General features: G+C 43.5%; 1 protein-coding gene and 1 long non-coding RNA gene across 2 annotated transcripts; both read right to left on the bottom strand.

The window, feature by feature from the left end:
- LOC110091651 (gallinacin-9) lies at positions 1 to 7,390 on the bottom strand. The gene is made up of 3 exons (XM_020815839.3): positions 4,172 to 7,390; positions 1,767 to 1,896; positions 1 to 143 (listed from the first exon to the last, which is right to left on the bottom strand). The coding sequence occupies exons 1-3, from the start codon at positions 4,227 to 4,229 to the stop codon at positions 128 to 130; spliced, it is 204 nt and encodes a 67-aa protein (XP_020671498.3). The 5' UTR covers positions 4,230 to 7,390; the 3' UTR covers positions 1 to 127.
- Positions 7,391 to 11,771: 4,381 nt separating this feature from the next.
- Positions 11,772 to 20,157, bottom strand: LOC110091652 (uncharacterized). The gene is made up of 3 exons (XR_002302522.3): positions 16,367 to 20,157; positions 14,655 to 14,787; positions 11,772 to 12,223 (listed from the first exon to the last, which is right to left on the bottom strand). It is a non-coding gene; the product is annotated as an uncharacterized LOC110091652 (long non-coding RNA).
- Between the last annotated feature and the right edge of the window lie 1,460 nt (positions 20,158 to 21,617).

Genomic DNA, 21,617 nt, shown 5'->3' with positions numbered 1-21,617 from the left:
TTAAGGACCAGAACATGCCTTTAATGAATGCACATATGGTTCTAAGAGTCTAAGCAATGCCAGTGGGTCTTTTCTAGGTCATATAATTCCTGTTCCATGCACAGATCCAGACTGCGAACATCTCAGCCTAGGCTGGGCGAGGCCTACAGAAATAAAGAAGAGTCAAGGTTAGAAGCAGGGAGAATTTGTTGGTGGAAGCACAAGCAGGAACTGAAAGCATGCAAAGGTTGCTAAACTGAACTGAATCTACCATCATGTTAACTAGCTAACTAAGATAATATTTTGCTTGTTATTTATTTTTTAAAAATACTTTCAGATGCAAGCAAACTATCCCATTCGAGAATATTTCCTGTGGTGTCATAATCATCATCATGTGCCATAAAGTCAATTTTGACTTGTGGCTACCCTTTTTTAGGATTTTCTAGGGAGAGAATATTCATAGGTGGTTTACCATTCCCTTTCTCTGGGGGTGCTCTGGGATCATTGCGCAACTTGCCCTAGGACCACAGAGTTTCCCTCTTCTCACAGGAGGTACAGCGGAGAATCGAACCCCCAACATCTGGCTCTGTAGCCAGATACCTTATATTATCATCTTACCAGCAACATAGCCTGAGAGTTGACACATCCAGTCTAAAAATGCATGGAGTGTGCCTTTCTGAACGGCATCTCCATGTGACTATACAAGACTGCTACATCTCCATGTGAGTCATTTACTTTTTACATTTCTATCCAGATCCTCAATTATTCTCTTCACCAACCATTTCCATCTGCCTTCACTTTTGACTTCCTGATTCCCCCATACAGTGTGTTCAGGGGGGCTGCAACATGACACTAAAGACACAGTGCAATTTCGCCAGAAGCACAACAAAATGAACAGCCATTTGGAAAAGCTGGCTTTGGGAGAGACCCTGTGAATTTTCTTCCAGAACCTTTAACCTCCTGTCTTCGTTCATAGAAAGTGAAGCAACTAGAAACAACTAGAGCTGTATGTGGGCAGATCCTGGGTGCTTCATAGGGCTGAGCTCACAGTGGGAAGAGATGGCAGTAGCAGGTGCAAAGGGACAGAAAATGTGCCATCCCCTTAAATTTGGGTAGGATATTTGAGAAGACCACAAACGGTGTGGCTGAGATATGTTCTGTAGATCAGATAGTGATTCCAGGAGTGGGGGAAAGAAACTCAACCTAGCCACTGAATAATATCCTTACTGCCCGTAGGCATCCTTCAGTTTCGAGAGACTATGGTAACATGCTCTGAATAGAAGTCTTGGAACAGCATCTAGTGTGGCTGAGAAGGCCAATTTGAGAGTGACCATCCCTTCCTTACTACTTAGGTAAAGGTAAAGGTTCTCCTTGACAATTTTTTCCAGTCGTGTTCGACTCTAAAGGGCGGTGCTCATCCCCGTTTCCAAGCCATAGAGCCAGCGTTTTGTCCGAAGACAATCTTCCGTGGTCACATGGCCAGTGCGACTTAGACACGGAATGCTGTTACCTTCCCACCGAAGTGGTCCCTATTTATCTACTTGCATTTGCATGCTTTCGAACCGCTAGGTTGGCGGGAGCTGGGACAAGCGACGGGCGCTCGCTCTGTCGCGTGGATTCGATCTTACGAGTGCTTAGTCTTCTGACCCTGCAGCACAGGCTTCTGCGGTTTAGCCCGCAGTGCCACCACGTCCTTACTGCTTATTCAACCCTAATTCTACTAAATAGCTATTTGTACAATAATGTTTGTTCCAGCCAAGATGTCTTGGCTCACTGCCTTGACTTACCATCTGCAGCAGGTTAAAGCTGCATTCCGGCAGGTTCCCATAGGTTGAGAAATGCCCCTGCATGGACCAAAGTTACAGGAGCCCCCGTTCCGAACGCATTCAAGTGTATCAAGTGCATCCGAACCATCTCCTGTAGAAAGAGAAACATCCCATCTGTGAGGAATGGCTTGGGAGGGAGGGGTGAATGATCACAGTAACGTTTTCAGTTGCAGTGAACATATCGCAGCAGAGTTAGACTGGAAGACGAAGAGGAAGCAAAACAGAAATGGAACAATGACGTTCCAGGTTCACCTCCAAAATCAGGTTCCATAATCATTGCTCTCCACAAACCCCTGCCACCGAAATGCTATAAGAGAGGTTCAGGTAAACAGGGGTCTGGCTTCATTTGGTCTGTATTTTAATTTACACTTCCCCAGCGTATTGCACCAAATGGAATTCACCCCATTTCAAATCCATGATTTGTTGTTGTTGTTGTTGCTGTTGTTGCTGTTGTTGCTGTTGTTGCTGTTGTTGCTGTTGTTGTTGTTGTTGTTGTTGTTGTTGAAGCATTTCCATCACATTTTGGATAGATGTAAACTTTTCTCTGGATTAAAGAGGGTGGCCGCTAGGAGTGGGATGAGCAAGGAAACTGAGACATCAATAGCATATAATGCAGAACAAATATATAGGCGGATGAATGTGCAGCACAGGTAGGAGGGGCTACATGAAGTCTATTTGTACCACTGGAGAAAAGGTGATGAGCCAAAAGAAAGGTATTGTCATCATTATTTTTAGTTAGTTAGTTAGTTAGTTAGTTAGTTAGTTAGTTAGTTAGTTAGTTAGTTAGTTAGTTAGTTAGTTAGTTAGGTAGGTAGGTAGGTAGGTAGGTAGGTAGGTAGGTAGGTAGTTCGCTTGCTTGCTTGTTTGTTCATTCATTACAATCCTGCCTATATAGCAAATTGCTACTCCAGATGATATAGAACAGAAATGAAAAACAAAACTTATATAAACAAGAAAATGCAGTTTCACCCTGCCTTTGGAATGATTTACCACCTGAAATCTGCTTTGCCTCCCTCCTGGTGTCCTTTAAAAAGCTCTTTAAAACATTCTTGTTTTATTAGGTGTTTCAGAATGAGCCAAATTAACACCCGTGCGCATTAGTCTTTTCTCTAATTACCGCATGCTTTAAATTTCTCAGTAATGGTTTACCTGTTTGAATTGTCTTCTTTTATTATTTAATTTAACTAGTTATTTATTTTGTGTTGACACTGATTATGTAATATTTTTTGTTATGCTCTTATTATTCATGTTAACCACCCAGAGTAACCATTAGGTTAGATGCGGGATATAAAAACCAAATGAATGAATGAATGAATGAATGAATGAATGAATGAATGAATGAATGAATGAATGAATGAATGAATGAATGAACTACTACTGTGGGAAACTTCTGCTTAAAGACTGTAGCTGCATTCTGCTTCAGTGACATGCAAACAGTCCTGGCAGGATGCAGGAGCTGCCAGCAGGCGGGGTAGCCCCTTCTTCTGCCCTTTTGGTTAGAGTCCTGCGTGTGTGGTTTGCAAAGCAAAGGGCAGAGGAAGCAAAACACAGAGAACCTCAGCTCCTCTTGCTCACTGCAGGCACACATTGCAAGGTAGTCTGGATTTGAAAATGAGAATCAAACACACAAATATTTCAGTCTGGAGTTTCCATGCGGTCTACTCCTACGATTTTAATTAGATGTGTGCCCCGCTTTACGATTGTCCCACATTACAACAAAGCCGCATTACGATGACGTTTTTGCAATCACTTTTGCAATCACAAAACAATGGTCTGAATAGGGTTTTTTTGCTTTACGATGATCAGTTCCCTGCTTCGGGAACCGATTCTTCTCAAAATGACGATTTTCCAACAGCTGATCGGTGGTTTCAAAATGGCCACCGGATAAATAAAATGGCTCCCCGCTGTTTTCTGGGATGGATTCCTCGCAAGACAGCCCCCGAAAATGGCTGCCCTATGGAGGATCTTTGCTGGATGGTGAGTTTCCAGCCCATTGGAACGCATTGAAGAGGTTTCAATGGGCTTTTTATTTTCGCATTACGTTTTCATTTTACAGCGATTTCGCTGGGACAAATTAACATCGTAATGTGAGGCACCACTGTAACCATGAATGCTGAAAAGATTGCGCTAGTCTTCAGTGGTATCTCTTAAGGACAGAGGTCTCTGTCTTGGGATGTTTCTCCCTTGGGGGAGAAGGGGTCTCTATTTCTCTCTTCTTTCATGGCTAGAGGCTGAAGGACCCGTTGAAGATTCTCCTGGCTGCCAGTAAATATTCAGCCTGACAATTTATAAAGGAGATTGCAAGGACCAAGTTAGCTTCAGCTTTTCTGGGACTTCTACACCCTTGAAGGTCCTCCCCCACTTACCTGGAACAGCTTGGCAGGAAACCAAGAAGATGGCAAAGAGGAGGAGAAGGGTCTTCATAGCTGCGGACTAAAGCTCTGTGTGTAGTCTTCGCACCTCACGGAAATCTGAAGCGCAGGCCAAGTAGAAATGAGCAACTGAACAGTGGAGGTATTTATGGGTCCAAGTTTGGAACACAAGAGGTAATATTTCACTGTTTATTTCGTGAAGCAGGTTAATCTGATACCCAGCACATGCCCTAGACTGAACGTCAATGATTTTATAAGTAGACAATTATCTCACAATTGTTTGCTTTTTTCCCCCCCACCAGTAGTGGGCTGTTCCCAAAAGGGAATCAGGATTGGAGGGGAAAGGAGGTGGATGAAGAATCAGCTGTCTGACTCTAAGCTCCAAGTTCACCTGGATCTGGCATTCTGGAATGGTATCTACTCTGATAAGAAGAAAAAAAGCAAAAAGCAGAAAAGGACAAAGGTTGTTCCGTTCATTGTTGGCTCACAAGGATACATTGCTCAAGTACATCAGGTTATTTTTCATGGCAGGAGCCCACAGGCTGCACAGCAGAAAGCCACTTGCATTGATGAGAGGCTCATCTAAGCCATGTACCCAAAGTCACTTCAGAGACAGATGGGAACTAGAAAGAATAGAGCAAGAATCCACAAAAAGTTTCTCTTTTGTGGCTTAAACAGGGACAACGGTCTTTTATCTCACCATGGATGAAATCCAATTGTTGCAAAACTGCTTGCTGTATATAAAGGGATGACATCATCCCATCCCAATGTTCATATTTATTATAAAACTTCCCATCTCTTGCTCTAGGTTCTGAGGGCTTGGAAAGCCTCAGGATTGGGGTGAGGCTGAAACCTTTAATATCAAGAAATCACTGCCCTGTCAACTGGATCAGGATGGCCACTGACAATGTTTTATAGGTGGCACATGACCCCAGAAAAATTGTCAAAGATGTATACAGATGTATCAAATAAGTGTTGGAAATGTGAAACACAAGTGGGAAGTTATTATCATATGTGGTGGTCATGTGGAGTAGCGAAAAAATACTGGAAAAGAGTACATGTTATGTTATAACAAATATTGCTCTGTAAGGTGCCATTAACCCCAGAATTGTTTTTACTGAGTATGATACCCGATAATATAGATATGTCAAAGGAATACATAGTTATATATATTGTTACGGCAGCTAGAATTATATATGCTAGAAATTGGAAAAGTCCAACGGTACTGAAACAAGAAGATCTTATTGAAAAGATACGGGAAATAGCCGAAATGGATATCTTATCAGAAGTCATGAAAGATCATCCCCTGCAAAAGGCAACAGAAAGATGGGATCTATTTAACAAGTGGACTGAATCAACAGGCAGCGTCTGAATAACATACTGTATATTGAAAAGAGAACTTTATCTACAAGGCAGAAAAGAGTAAACAGAATAACGTCTTAAAATCTTGATATGGCAACAGGTAGAGATTGGATATCAGTATGGTATTGTCTCCCCTCTTCCTCATTAATTCCAATTCCCTTTTTCCTTTTTGTCACCCCTTATGTTAAAAAATTACAAAAAAATTGGAAAAAAAGGATGGCCAGTGACAATCTGCTGGTGATTTTCTGATGTTAAATATTTCCTCTTGCCATCCTGAGACTCGCAAAGGCTTCCTGAGGCAAAATGGGAGCCCTAGGGAGCTTTGGAACCTCAAGGGGGTTAAATATAATTATTTTTAAGTTGAGTTGAATGGAGTTGAGTTGAGTTGAATAGAAGTGCTTTTTTTTCAAGGCTAAAATTTTTAGATTACAACTCAGTGACTTGGATTACATTAAGTTACTTTTAAAGACAACAACCCCCACAATTCCTCCTCTTGGTACTGCCATTTGGGGAATTCTGGGATTGTAACTAAAAAGGTAACTTGCTCAGGCTCTGAAAATTCAGTATACATAAGAATTTGTTCAGCAAAAGGGGGAAACTTCTTTGCTTGATGTGTTATTAAGCTTATATACCACCTGAATTCGTGAGATAACTACTCACACAGTTTTCATAACATGAAGCAAACTATGCAGACTCAGCCAGAAATAATCAGAAGTAGAATATTGATAATCACTTCTAATAAATCAAAACCAGCGACTAAAAACTTGTTCCATGGTGGACCTGAGGTTCTCATGGAAGAGGAGAGGAATTAATCTTTGCTGTGGAGCAGCTACTCATTTTTTTCAACCCCTCCGTTCTTTCTCTCCAATCCAATTCCTTAGTTAAGAATCGTGAGTTGGGTATTTAAAAGTAAGGGCTAACCTGGACTGAGTTTGCTGTGATTCACCATGCCTTCCCTGAGCAACAAGTATTAGCCCCTAAGTTATTGTCGGGATACTGGACAGAGCATCACTCTTTCTTAAATGTTGACATAACTTGTTACCAGCCATGGATGGTCTGTTCCCCCAGTGGACCTAGGATTGGATGAAAAGGGGGTGGTGTACCATAAAAGAGAACATTATGTTCCCAAAGTTGTTGAAATCCTTTAGCTATGTTAATAAGCCACAGGAGCAAAGAGATGAGAGAAACTAGGAAAATTCCACAACACAGGCATTCACGAACATTTTGGAACATTGGGTTCAAGCTGTCTCAAAGACCTCCTCTCCCTCTATGAACCTGCTGCAGTGTTAAGATCGACAGGGGAAGCCTTTCTCTCGGTTCAACCATAATCACAGGTGTCTGTGGGAGGACACAGGAGAGGGCCTTTGAGAAACTCCCCCCCCCTTTGTAAATGTACCCTGTTTTCCCAAAAATAAGACCTAGCCTAAAAATAAGGCCTAGTATGATGCTAGGATGCTCATAATATAAGCCCTACCCCAAAAGTAGGAACTTTTAAGAGTCTCCTCCAGCACCACTACCCCTGTGGTGCTGGAGGAGGCTCTTGAGAGTCCCCTGGACTGCAAGGAGAACAAACCCATCCATTCTGAATGAAATCAAGCCTGAGTGTTCACTGGATGGACAGATCCTGAAGCTGAGGCTCTAAGACTTTGGCCATCTCATGAGAAGAGAAGACTCCTTGGAAAGGACCCTGATGTTGTGAAAGTGTAAAGGCAAGAGGAGAAGGGGACGACAGAGGATGAGATGGTTGGACAGGGTCATCGAAGTGACTGACATGAATTTGACCCAACTCCAGGAGGCAGTGGAAGACAGGAGGGCCTGGCGTGCTCTGGTCCATGGGGTCATGATGAGTCAGAGACATCTTAACAACTAAACAACAACAACCCAAACATAAGCCGCAGTTAAGTAAACCCCTACCCTCTACCATTGTGCAGCATTGTGCAACAACTGGAAGAAGATATGACTGTAACATAAAACATCCCCTGAAAATAAGCCCTAATGTGTTTTTTCTTCAGCTGGAGAAGGGAGAGGAAACTTGGAAATCTGTTTTGGGGGAAAGGTTAGGGCTGAATAATGATGGTTGAGGGCAGGAGAGGGGTTGGAGGGAATAGTAATTCCCCAAATCCATCATCGCAGGGGATTCTGTGATTGTTGGGGGACAGCATGTCACTTCTCAAGGTTCTGCCTGCAGGGTTGCCTGGGCTTTTGATCATCTGCTGTGCCATCGTTGTAGGATCAAAAGGGTCAAAGAAAATCATTGAAGCCTAGAAGAGCAGGATGGAAAAGGGACCTATAAGGTCATGGAGTCCAACCCCCTGCTCAATGCAGGAATCCAAATCCAACTTTTTCTCAAGGACTTTCTCTGTCTTTTAAGTCAACTCAAGTGTTAAGGGGGCTTCCCTGTTGTGTTCGGTGGGCACACAGGAGAGGGCCTTCTCTTTGGTGCTCCCAGACTTTGGAACTCCCTCCCACTGGAGGCCAGACTGGCCCCATCTGTGCCGTCCTTCCACAAGCAGGCTGTAGACCTTTCTCTTCAGACAAGCCTTCCCTGAATGGTTGCCAAGTGGATTTTTTTAAATGGAGTGTTGTGTCTTGCAGCTTTGAATGTGTTTTCGGTGTTACTTTTGTTTACTGTCTTCTAGTGCAGTATTTGTTTGATATTTTTTAGTATTTGTACACTTACTGTTTTTAGCTTTCAGTATTGTCTTTTTAATGATGTAGGCTGCCTTGGCTCTTTTTTAAGAAAAAAGGTGGGGTAAAAATATTTTATAGAAATAATAAAATAAACAACATTGAGGCAACTGGTATCTCTTGTCCCTATCCTGGGGGTACGGAATGAAAGACAGGGAATTAGAATATAAAAGAAAATGTTTTAGCCCAGTCTCACATTTTCACTATAATAGAGAAGGAGCCAAAATCTTTTCTAACATAGTCCCCAAGCTAAGAGTCAAACCAGATGATAATGTAAGCATGTGTATTTAGACAGAGTGCTCCTTTGAGTGGGAAAAGACATCTGTTTGTCAAAGTATGTGTGTTTTTGTTTTTGGTTTTTTTTGTTGTTGTTGTTTTGCAATTTGCATTTTCCATGCCTTGTTTTCTGATTAGCCATTGGAAAGTAAACATGGGTTTACTTTGCAGCTCTGATTCCTGAGGCACACATCTCTGAGGAAATCTTGTCATGGAAAGGGAAAAAAATGCTAGTCACGCTCCCTTGGACATCTAGTTTGATCTTATATTACTCTCATAGTCAACAACTAATTTTATGCCAGGGAACTTTTAGTAATAGAAGGAAGTAGGTATTAATTTATTTAAGCAAATATGTAATGTATTCATTATTGCAGGAACTTAATAATGGACTTTCATCTTAGGCCTTACTGTCAAATTAAAAAGAACATATTTCAGTGGATCACAATGGTATTCATCACAGTATTCTTTAACAACTCAAATGTGGCATTGCTGAGACTCTAACAAAAATATGCAGTATGCTTACTAGATATGTCCACAAATTGGAAAAATGATGATGCATTTTGATTCATGATTCATCAAGGTCACTGAATCATGAATAACAAATTTACCTTTTTTTCTGTTGAATTGATGAATCAATTTGTCAATAAAATGTCCCCCCAAGCACCTAAAGACACCAAATTAGCAGGGAGGTGGGGGTGCTGAGGGCTAAACTGCAGAAGCCTCTGTGCTGCAAGGTCGGAAGAACAGCAGTTGTAAGATTGAATCCAGGTGATGGAGTGAGCTCCCGTCGCTTGTCCCAGCTCCTGCCAACCGAGCCGTTGGAAAGCATGTAAAGATGCAAGTAGATAAATAGGGACCACCTTGGTGGAAAGGTAACGGTGTTCCATATCTAGTCGCGCTGGCCACGTGACCATGGAAACTGTCTTGGGACAAACACTGGCTCTACGGTTTGGAGACGAGGATGAGCACCGGGCCCTAGAGTCGAACACTGCGTGGTTGCGTGAGTTTGTGTGCCCACATCTGTGTGTGTGTGTATTACTGGCCTGTTACCTTAACATATTTTTATTTTATATTTTATTTATTATTCCTTCCACAATCACACATACTTTCAGTCCTAAGAGGACACTGTGCTGAGTAAGAAAATAAATAAATAAAAATAAAAATATTCCAGAATGAAAAAAGGGGGAGGCGTGCAATCTAAACAGTAACACAGGTCTGATCTTTCGATATTGTAGCTGCAAGTCAAAGAATCACTGAATGCTGTGGCCACCAAGCAATTGCACCCTCTGAAGATGAACAGGATCCAAGGTAATAATAATCTTTGAATTCCAGAGCTGGAAAGGACCCTATAGATCATTGAGTTCAGCCTGTATCAGGGAGACCCAGTGGGGGAATCAAACTCCCAACCTCTGGCTCTGCAGCTAGATGCCTAAACCACTGAGCTATCCAGCAGTTCTTGCTTCAGAGAAGGCAGACACATGATTCCTATACAGTCCCAGGGTGCCCTGGAGAAGAGGGGATGGGAAACCACTTCGGAATAAATTCTAGCTAAAAAACCCCTGGAAAATGGTTGCCATGAGTCAGAATTGACTCTTTTTCTTCTCCTTCTCCTTCTCCTTCTCCTTCTCCTTCTCCTTCTTCTCCTTCTTCAAAAAGAGTTAATATTATAAACACATTGACTGGCATTATATAACAGATGTTGTTAATGTTGTTTAGTCGTTAAGTCGTGTCTGACTCTTTGTGACCCCATTGGCCAGAGCATGCCAGGCCCTCTTGTCTTCCAGTGCCCCCCCGTATCTAAACCTAAGTACAATGGTGCCCCGCTTAACGATTACCCCACTTGATGACGAATCTGCTTCACAATGCTGTTTTTGCGATAAAAACAGCTGATCATCAGGTTTTCAAAATGAGCACCGGCTGTTCAAAATGGCTCCCCGCTGTGTTCAGGACCGATTTTTCAGTGCATAGACATTGGAAAATGGCTGCCCTATGGAGGATCTTTGCTGGACACTGAGGTATTTCACCCATTGGAACGCATTAACCGGTTTTCAATGCATTTCAATGGGCTTTTTTATTTCGCTTGACGATGATTTCGCTCTACAGCAATTTCGCTGGAATGGATTATCCTTGTCAAGCGAGGCACCACTGTATCTGTTAAATATTGCCACAGGATGTATGCTGTTTCTAATATTGCCATTTTTTGTTTTTGTTTATGTTGTTCCAGTAGCTTTGCAGCAGCCTGTTCTGGTCACTCAAGAGAGTCTGCTGAGCCCTGTAGCCGTTTCTCACCGGGTGCCCGGGGGCTATAGAAGGGGTCCCCAACCCCGGATCTGCAGACGGGAATCAGTCCATGGCCTTGGCAGGGCCGGACTGCAGAGACAGATCTCCCACCCACCCCCACATGTACCGATGCACGCCCCCCCATGGATGCACAGATGCATACATGCCCCCCACTCATACATGGATGCACACATGCCCCCTATGCATGCACAAACACACACATGCCACCCCCGCATGCACACACTGATGCATGTATGCCCCCCCCCGCACACACATACAGATGTACTCCGGATGCATACTGTACATGGACACACGGATCCCTCCTGCCCCTTTGCATGCATGCTAAACTGGTCCGTGGTCTCAAAGCTATTGGGGACCACTGGGTTATAGCATCTGATGCGGTCCTTGTTGACCAATTCAGTATGGATTTTTGTTTATTTCCTCTCATAATTGATGGTTGGTGGACACAGTGGGTCTGGCTTCTCAACTGAGATCTGTCTGGCTTGGCAGACCTTTCAGCATAGCTCTCAACCTCACTGAAGCACACAAGTCCCTCCGCCTCAATAAGGCCTGTGCCCATGATGATGATGATGATGATGATGATGATGATGATGATGATGATGATGATGATGATGATGATGTCCACCTTCCCCTCAGTGATTTTCCATGGGCAAACAACGATTTGAACTCAGCTCTCCTAAGTCCTTCTCCACCACCCTCTCCATCACCTCACACTGATAGTCACAGTGGTACCATCACAACATCACACTTTTTTACAATTTTATCATTGGAAAGGGGTCCAGTTAATTTTATTCACAAGGACTCCTGTGGGCATTTTATCAGCAAGTCTTTTCAGACCTCAACCGAGGTTACTCTACGAATTCAGAAATAGCAGTTCCTTTGGAATAATAAAAAGCTGCACGGAAGTGTATCGTTTTTATAGGTAATCTATTTCAATGCACACCACTAACAAAACAGACCACAGAACTTCATGTTGCGTAGTTTATTTTTATAGTAATGAAATGTTCATAAACGGAACTTTTCCTCTTCCAGAATTTTAGAAAAGAAAACAGGGTTTCAAAACACCTATATTTCACACACACACAGTTTTCTTTATCTGAACATATAATTTTTTTCTCACATTACAGAGTAACACCATGGTTTAATTACTGAATTCTCAGAATCTGGGAAATTGTTTCATTTCTATGATCGAACAGGACTGTAATTGGGTTATTAATGCATTTGTAGAGCTGAAGTGAGGCGGATGTTTCTCCACAGAGCCAAAGTACACTTGTCTGCAGGATCTGGAGTGGAGTGCTTTTTGGATTTTCCTCAGAACTTCAGCCTTTCACAGTATGAATAAAATGGCTATTCATTTTTGACTCTTGAAGTTGATCTGGTCCCGTGTTCTTGCTATCATTGCCTCAGTTTCTCCATGGCCTGAGGGGGAAAAAATCAATACATAGAATGTGGTCAATTGCAGTCATAGTTTGTCTTAGTCATGCATGCATGCCAACGAGCCAAAGGGCTGTCAAATACAAGATGCCGCAGGCTCGGAGGTGGGGAACGATATATTTTAGGATGACAAGTCCCATAATCCCCTCACTATCGTGACCAGTTTCCTTTTCACACGACAACTCCCCAAATCCACCAGCCAGAGAATCTGTGAGATGTTGCCTCAAAAGAAATTATTTCAAGACCTAGTTAGGTTTGTTCTCTGTTGTTCCAAAAGGTGGAATTGCAAGGAAGCAGATTTTGAAAGCATGTTATGAAAATCTTTCTAAACGGCAGAAACAGAGGTTTACTAGAGTCAGGGCAAAAGTTTGAAGTGCCAAGGTTTTCTAAGTAGCAGGGACTATGGCATCATCTGTTACCTGCCCCCTCCCCCAGCTTCCCTGATCCCTCTGAGTATTACTGTAATCCTCACAGTATCTGGTAGAAGTGAATTTCCCCAGGAATTATACATCGTTGCAAGCCATCTCTCCTGAGACACAACATATCTCAGGACAGTTTGATCCTGAATGGGTAACTAATAGTCGCTAACTTCACAAAAGACTTGCTCTTCATTTGTTGATTTAGACTAGTGGTTCTTGGGTAACTTAGGTGTTCTTGGACTGTAATTCCAAAAAACCCCAGCCAGCAGAGCTGGTGGTGAAGGCTTTTGGGAACTGCATTTCCAAAAGTTCAGTACCACACAAGGTTGGAAACCACTGCTCTAGTAATGCAGTCGTTAAACTGATGTTCTGCAGTGAAAACTCTGCTCACTATCTGGGTCAGTCCCAGCAGATTCAGGTAACCAGCTCAAGGTTGACTCAACCTTCCATCCTTCCGAGGTCAGTAAAATGAGAACCCAGCTTGTGGAGGTAGGGCAATGTGTAGCCTGCATAATTCAATTGTACACTGCTGGGCACTATGGGCAGGATATAAGCAGAACACTTTTTGCTTTTTGCTTTATAGACTTATCTAACAGAATAAGTGTTCTGGGACTTGCATTATCCAGGACTGTTGGCTATGGGGACTGTCATAATGAGTTCTTTACATCTCTCCATCAACCATACTGTACCACTAGGTAACAGGTCTTTGAGAACGAAACAGATTAATTTGGAATGAAGTTGACTCTCCCTTGTGGGATGTATCATTTGCAAGATTCTTACTAGGACTGAGGTTTTTGGAATTTGTGGACCACAGCTTCCTGAAGTCTGCAAGAATTAACCCAGCAAAATGAGTGAGCAAAACTAAACTCCATGGGAGCTGCAAGGGATTATGGGTCCAATTAAAGCCCCAAGAAGTCTGGTTGGGAGAATTCCCACAGACATCTGGGGGCTGTCATCCACAAATTCAAACTTAGCCCATGACTAATTACTACATTGGGCAGGATCCACCAGATGCTTTCTGACCCTGTGGCCGATAAAGAGGTGCTATTTCAATTTTCATTCAACATCAGAAAAGATACACTTTGCCATCATCCTAGTATATGTTTAGACCCCTGGGGCACTGAGATCCATGTTTCTGGTTGCTTTTGATAGAAAGGTCACTCAGAAAGGGCCTCTGATGTTTTTTCAGATGGACAGATAGAATAATAAAGGAGTAAGGGACGTGGTGGCGCTGCAGGTTGAACTGCAGAAGCCTCTGTGCTGCAGGGTCAGAAGACCTGCAGTTGTAAGATCGAATCCATGCAACAAACTGAACTCCCGTCGCTTGTCCCAGCTCCCGCCAAACTAGCAGTTCGAAAGCATGCAAATGCGAGTAGATAAATAGGGAACACCTTGGTGGGAAGGTCACAGTGTCCCATCTCTAGTTGCACTGGCCACGTGACCACGGAAGATTGTCTTTGGACAAACGCTGGCTCTGTGGGTTGGAAACGGGGATGAGCACCGCCCCCTAGAGTTGAACACGACTGGACAAAAATTGTCAAGGGGAACCTTTACCTTTACCTTAAAGAGTTTTCCAGATCTAAACAATTTAGAACAGTGTTTCGTAAAACTGGAGCCCCTGATACCAGAAAAGCCAACAGTCAGAGGTTTCTGGATTCCGATAACATATGGGGCTGCAGGTGTGGGAAACTGTGGTTTGCAGCTTTGCCTTCAATGTATAGGTAAAGGTAAAGGTTCCCCTTGACATTTAGTCCAGTTGTGTCCGACTCTAGGGCATGGTGCTCATCTCCACCTTCAATGTATAGAAACATGCTAAGTTCCATATCTGGAGAGAGAGCTCATGATTCCATACACATGTACTCAGATGGAAGCCCCATGGAACCCAATGACCTCTGCCTCTTGTGAGATCACTATATTAAGAGACTATTGATTATAGAATCCCTAATGTTCACACTTTCCCTTCACACAGATGATAAACATAGGAACTGTTGCCTTACGATTTGCAGCAGACCAAGTATCCATACTGGCATGTCCCTCCAGTTGGTTCAGTTATTCCAGGACAAACACCGTATTTGCAGAAGCCCCTGTTCCGCTTGCACTCCATGGTATCAGGAGCAGGGTCAGCATTTCCTGTCACAGAACATGGGAGAAGAAAAGCAAAGCAAAAGAGACTCTTGAATTTCTTGTGAAATTAATGTGCTGAGTAATCTTTGTGGAGCAATCATTAAACAATGATTAAATCTGGCAGTTTTACTTCCTTCTACTATGTACTACACATATTTATTGCCTCTCTCCTGTACAGTGGTGCTCCGCAAGATGGTGTTAATTCGTTCCATGAAATTCGCTGTTTTGCAAAAACATCATCTTGCGAAATGCGGTTCCCCATTGGAATGCATTGAAATCCGTTTAATGTGTTCCAATGGGGGCAAATGGTCGTCATTTTGCAAAAATCGCCCAGAGAAAAACCGTTTTACGAAGCACGGATCAGCTGTTAAAATCGCTGTCTTGTGAAAATAGGTCCCGAAATCGACCCATTTTGAGAGTCATGGACCTAGCTGTCAAAATTGTCATCTTGCGAAAATCGGTCTCGAAAAAAAAAAACCATTTTGCAAAGTATGCTCCGAAACATCGTATAGCTAAAATCGCCCATAGAAAACACTGTTTTGCGAAGCGCTATAGCGATTGCAAAAACTCATCATCATGCAGATTCATCATTTTGCGAGATAATCGTCTACTGGGGCACCACTGTATTCCCTTAGTCTCCTATCCCAAGGTCTACTTGCCCATGGTCTTCAGTTGCTCAAGTCCACCAACCTCCATCTCTGTTTCAAGTGTACCTCTGTTTCTTCTGAAGATTCCCTCAGAAAATCTACTTTCCCCCTTTGCTGATCTTTATGCTTGGAATTTCTTCCAGGAAACTCCAACCCTCTTCTATTTCCTTCAATGCTTTCCACAAAAACCCACATTTTGTAAGCCACTTTTCATGGCTCAGCTGACATTCCCAATTTTGGACTTCCTAATTCATGACTCAGTTCTCCTTCTTCTGTTGTCTTCCTTTGTGTTAAATTTCTACTTTAACACATATGCTATACACACTGATGGCACCATATAAAGATAATAACAAGAGTTGTTACCCCCTGGGTATTTAAAAAATGGCACTGACATAAATTCAAGTCAAGGTTTGTAATGTACTCGATCAGCCAAGATAATGGGGCACCTTGAGGTATAAAAATCTCAGAAGGGCATCTCCACATTTTAGGATTCCCTCGTAGAATAATTCAGTATCTGACCGCAGTGCCAGAGGTTGGGGGGTATGATTCCCCACTGGGCATTCTGTGAGTAGAGTCGGCCTGTGGGGTCTTGGGCAAGCTGCACAGCCCCATATGTGCTTCCTAAAAAACTCTGGAAATTGTCAGCATAAGACAGAATTGACTTGACGGCATGCAACTGTTAAAGTAAACAAAAAAAAATCAAACCTTCCTAAAGAACTAACATATGGCTGCTCTCTCAAGCTACTCAAAACCACTGCCTAGCAGCCACCTATGATACCCAATGATAAAGCTGTCACTGAATGAGAATAATGGCAGTGCCCATGACTATCTCAACTGTCTTCAGATACAGCAATATTCCACTGTTGAACCATCACTAAATATACCACAGTACTCTGTGTCTCATCCTCTGCAGTCATTTCCACCCAATATCATCTTACCTGGCATGATCTGAATGAAGAATAGAAGAGCAGCAAAGAGAAGGAAGAGGATCTTCATGGCTGATGGTTGGTGGTGCCTTGCTTTTGCTGGTCTGGAAAGGACGTGGAATCGAATTTCAGGCTGTGGTTCTTCAAGGAGAAGGGTCCATATATATAAGGATTTCAGAGAATTGCACCATCCATTTGGGAATGTTCTAATCTCTTGGGGGACATTGGGAAAGGAAGTTCACTCCCCTTTCTTACCACAGAGTCTGGCAATGTGTAAATATTATACTGCCCTTCCTTTGACCCGACATAATTCACACATGACTGTTGGCCGTGACAGGCTGCCAACTTGATGTGGTCATTTTTCCTAGCTGATGGCAGACAGTTCCCGTAAAAGAAATAAAAGTCTGAGAAAAAAGTGAATGAATGCTGAACAATGCAGGTCTCACTCCAGGTCACAATTACTTATTTGAGACCTGTTGCTTAGAGGGTTGGCTGTGCTATTAGGCAGGGTGAGACATCAGGTGCAGGGAGAGTGAAACTTAGCAGTGAGGTATGGGAGAATAAAAAGGTTAAAGTTCCCCTTGACATTTAGTCCAGTCGTGTCCGACTCTAGGGCGCAGTGCTCATCCCCGTCTCCAAGCCATAGAGCCAGCATTTGTCCATAGATAGTTTCCGTGGTCACGTGGCCAGCGTGACTAGACACGGAACGCCATTACCTTTCCACCATGGTGGTCCCTATTTATCTGCTCGCATTTGCATGCTTTTGAACCGCTAGGTTGGCAGGAGCTGGGACAAGCAACGGGAGCTCACTCCGTCGCGTGGATTCGATCTTACAACTGCTTGGTCTTCTGACCTTACAGTACAGAGGCTTCTGAAGTTTAACCCGCAGCGCCACCATGTCCCTGGGAGAATAGCATGGACCATTTGGCTGATGCCCATGCATCCTAAACTAGCACACTGTTCTGAGGAGAAAACTGGCCAGTGCCAGACTAAGAACTCCAGGTGACTTCTGAAGATGGCAATTTTTTTCTCTGCCTCAGGAGCCAATATGTCTTGGCCTGATCCTGGCTTCCAAACCATTCTCTCTCTTTTTCTATAAGATGCTGGACCAGTGGTTCCCAGCCTTGGGTCCCCAGATGTAACTCCCAGAAGTCTTCTCTACTAGCTGTGTTGAACCAAGGTTGGGAACCACTGTGCTAGATGGATTGTTATACAATTAAAATAATAAAGAATTTACACGTATTTCAATGCATAAAGGGGCATGGTGGCACTGCAGGTTAAACCGCTGAAGCCTCTGTGCTACAAGGTCAGAAGGTTTGCAGTTGTGAGATTGAATCCACGCGATGGAGTGAGCCCCCATTGCTTGTCCCAGCTTCCGCCAAACTAGTGGTTTGAAAGCATGCAAAATGTAAAAATGTGAGTAGATAAATGGGTACCACATTGGTGGGAAGGTAAATGGCGTTCTGTGTCTAGTCACGCTGGCCACAGAGGATTGTCTGCAGACAAACACTAGCTCTGTGGGTTGGATATGGAGATGAGCACCACCACCTAGAGTCGGACACGACTGGACAAATTATCAAGGGGAACCTTTACCAATGCTTAAAGTGTTATCAATATTCTGGTTTGTATGTTGGTTTGTTTGTTTTCTTGAAAGGACATGCCAGAATATCCAGCATGAGATCAGACGGCATGAGAGATCTGGAAGGAAAGATTTCACTTTTGCAAATGAAGCCTGTTGGTCTTCCATATGTCCTTAAGGACTTCTGGTGCAATATGGAGATCAATATGGAGTTTGAAAATGAATCCCTCTATTTTTTTGTGCATTATCAAATTAAATTTATGTCCTGAGTTGAAGTTGATCTGTAAAATTGCCAACTCAATGGTTACAAACTTATCAGAGTGGTTGGAAGACCAGATGGGCGGGATATAAATAAAATAAAATAAATAAATAAATAAATCAGCTATTTATATCTATGTAAGTTCGAAGATATGGTTTTTCCAGTAGTGATGTATGGAAGTGAGAGCTGGACCATAAAGAAGGCTGACCGCTGAAGAATTGATGCTTTTGAATTGTGGTGCTAGAGGAGATTCTTGAGATTCCCCTGGACTGCAAGGAGAACAAAACTATCCATTCTGAAGGAAATCAACCCTGAGTGCTCACTGGAAGGACAGATCCTGAAGCGGAGGCTCCCATGCTGTGGCCATCTCATGAGAAGGGAAGACACCCTGGAAAAGACCCTGATGTTGGGAAAGTGTGACGGCAAGAGGAGAAGGGGATGAAAGAGGATGAGATGGTTGGACAGTGTCATTGAAGCGACCAACAGGAATTTGACCCAACTCCAGGAGGCAGTGGAAGACAGGAGGGCCTGGCGTGCTCTGGTCCATGGGGTCACAAAGAGTCGGACATGACTAAATGACTGAACAACAGCAACGAAGTTCAATCTTACGAGAGTATAAGCTGAGCAGGGCTGGTGAGGACACAATACTTTGGAGATCACTCATTCATAGGGTTGTGACTTGATGACAGATAACAAGAAATAATCACGTACGTTGTAGTAGGGAATTGCACCTAATGAATGGGGTGCCTGAGAAGACTCACCCAAAACTGATTCTGTCCATTCTGGTTTGATCCAAACCTCATAAGAATCAGTTCTCGAGTAATCAGTTCCTATCCAGTTGATTTGTTTAGCAATTGGAGCATCAGCTGAGGCCAGTGCAGAGTCCTTATCCAAAGTGCAATTGCATGTGGCTGCAACTGTTTGTAGGTCAATATTTGTTCTTCCTGTTGTGAATAGGAGACACGGGAAGGAAATGGGGACTGAGAGATAATGGCCTGTCCACAGTCGTATTGTGAGCTCATAGAAGTAGTGAAATTGTGCTAGAAAGGGGCCTTGGAGCCAAACAAAGCAACGCATGGAAAGTTTCCAACTGACTTGGAGCCGTGTCACTTTGCATGCTGATTGTCCACGTCTGTATCTATGCCGATTGTGTAACACCTGGCCTAAATATTATCCATCATGTTTCATGGAAGACCATCCCAAAATAAAGCTCTTGGTCTTAAATATTTCCCAGTACTTTTTTGTTGTTCTTTTTATGTTGAATCGGACTAAGATCAATACCTTTTTGAAATTTAAACAATGTCTGATTTTGCTTTTGCTTTTTTTTTTTAAGGAAAGGATGCATTGCAAACTCATTGTATTTTAAAAACAATAACTATCCCCCAACAATAACAGAAATAGATGTATATAGGTTTGTGAGTGCCCCTTCACCCCCCTTCATCAGGACACAACAAGTGTGCGCACAAAAAAGCTCTTTATTGGAGCAACACTATGTCTTAAAGAGCCAACAAGGCTCAACAAGAAAACGAAATAGCTTTAGGCTGCCAGGGAGTTGACTTCACTCCCAAATTCTCTCCTAGGAGGATGTAAACCCTACAACAATCTTTGGCTCGGAGGAGCAGAACCTACTTCCTCTACCGGTTCTAGAACTCCATGCAGGTGGGCTAAACACGGAGTGCCACAACACAGGTGTTGAATACAGGCACTCAACGGTTGTTGGAACAGCGTTGCCTGGGCACCCTCCCCTGCTACCCCTCCATAGTCTCCAGTGGCTTCAGCCACTCCCTAAGTCTGGTATTCCTCCCTTGAGGGCTGAGCATAGAATCAGGACTTGACCTGATTTGGCTCTCTCGAGTAATGAAGTGCTGCAAGAGAAGATACAGACAGAGAGCCCCCAGATTGGTGACACCCAGGTTGGCTAGGAGGTCCTTGCCAAGAGGCCACTTGCCCTTGCTGCTTCCTCTGCCAGCAACATGCCCTTCTGTGATTCTTGAACCCCTTCACCTCTCGCCAACAGGCCTTGTCATGATGAACTTGAGCAGCGTCCTTGGGGGGCACCAGGAACACCACCGAGGAGCCGTATCAGGACCACGGTGGTGGATAGTCTCCCAGCTGGCCGTTGAACGTTCTGGCCATGGCTGCACCTCCTCAGCCTCAAACATCCCTCTCAAATGACTTCTCACCCCTAGAGTGACCTGATGGAAAGAGAGACAGAGGACTTGTTCCTGAGTGGAGGATGAAATTCAGCAGCTACAGTTTTCATGTGTCTGCCCAGCAGTCTTCCCCTCCTGCCTTACTTCCCTACTTAAGCCCCATCCCCATCGTGACCCCACCTGTGGCCATCAAGGTGTCTTCTGCATCTATGCTGCTAACACCCCAGACCACAAGTGAACTGCCTGTCAGGAATCTTGTCCTGACTGTCAGGGAGATGGAGAGTCGACTCTTGCCATCAGGGGGATTGGGGCCAGTCCCAGAAGATTTCCATCTTTTTAGATCGCTTAATGTGTGTGTGAGAGAGAGGTTAAAATCAGGATAATGGCCCTGGAGCAAACCCTCCCCATAAATTTCCATTTGCTAGTGGTGACGTCCTTCCTTCTGGTAGTCACTGCTCTTATGCAAAAGCCACATGTGTGATATAATCAAGTTACACTGTCTTCACAAATTACTACTGCCCCAGGGTTGCATCCTGGTCCAAATGCTGGACTAGGTCTTTGGGGATCTGTGTTCCAGTCCCCATTCAACTGTATTTGGATCAGTTGCAGTGCCTCAGCTGACCTACATCCGAGGGGTGTTGTTGGCATAAAGCAGGGATGAAGACAGCCACATATATTTCTTGAGGCTCAATGAAGGAAAGATGGATATAAAGCTGCCAAATACAATACTAGATCAATAATCGGGGGCCCTCTTTTGTGACTCTTGTTTAAGTGAAAGAAAGAAAAATGTGGAAGTCCTGAATTTTAGCCACAAACTCACACAGTCATCTCAATTCTAGCAGGAAAGCTTTGGCTTCTGTACAAGCCAAAGAGGACAAAATGATAAAGGAGAGAAGGGAGATTTACAAAGAAGACAATAAATTGTGCTCTGGTACATTTTATCCCATATCTCTTTTCCAAAAGTGTTGCAGTGTTCTGGTTGCCAAGACTGACTCCTGTTCCATTTGACCTGGGGCATTTGCTCCACAATCCCTCAGAGATGAGTCATCCTAAAATCAATGGTCCAGAGCTCCTGTTTGTTTTCCGTCCTAGACGTTACATTGCTCTGTGGTCCACTTGGCACTGAGCACCAGGAAGAAGCATGGAGGCTAAACCTAGATGCTAAACACCTGTTCAATAGCAATAAGAACCAGTCAGATTTCTTGCTAATTTTCTCACTAGAGCCTTTGTGTATCCAGTTTAATAGGGAACTGATGTGTCGCTTGCAGCTTG

This window comes from Pogona vitticeps, chromosome 1 (genome assembly GCF_051106095.1).
Source record: "Pogona vitticeps strain Pit_001003342236 chromosome 1, PviZW2.1, whole genome shotgun sequence".
In the NCBI taxonomy this organism is placed as follows: domain Eukaryota; kingdom Metazoa; phylum Chordata; class Lepidosauria; order Squamata; family Agamidae; genus Pogona; species Pogona vitticeps.
Note: the sequence above shows the minus strand (reverse complement) of the source record. Positions and strands in the feature narration are given on the sequence as shown.

What these genes read in the sequence shown, in the direction of transcription:
- LOC110091651 (XM_020815839.3), bottom strand. Translation starts at nt 4,229, where the DNA reads ATGAAGACCCTTCTCCTCCTCTTTGCCATCTTCTTGGTTTCCTGCCAA. An exon ending in TTCCTGCCAAGCTGTTCCAG is followed by an intron (nt 1,897 to 4,171) that starts GTAAGTGGGGGA and finishes CTCTTTCTACAG; the next exon opens with GAGATGGTTCGGATGCACTT.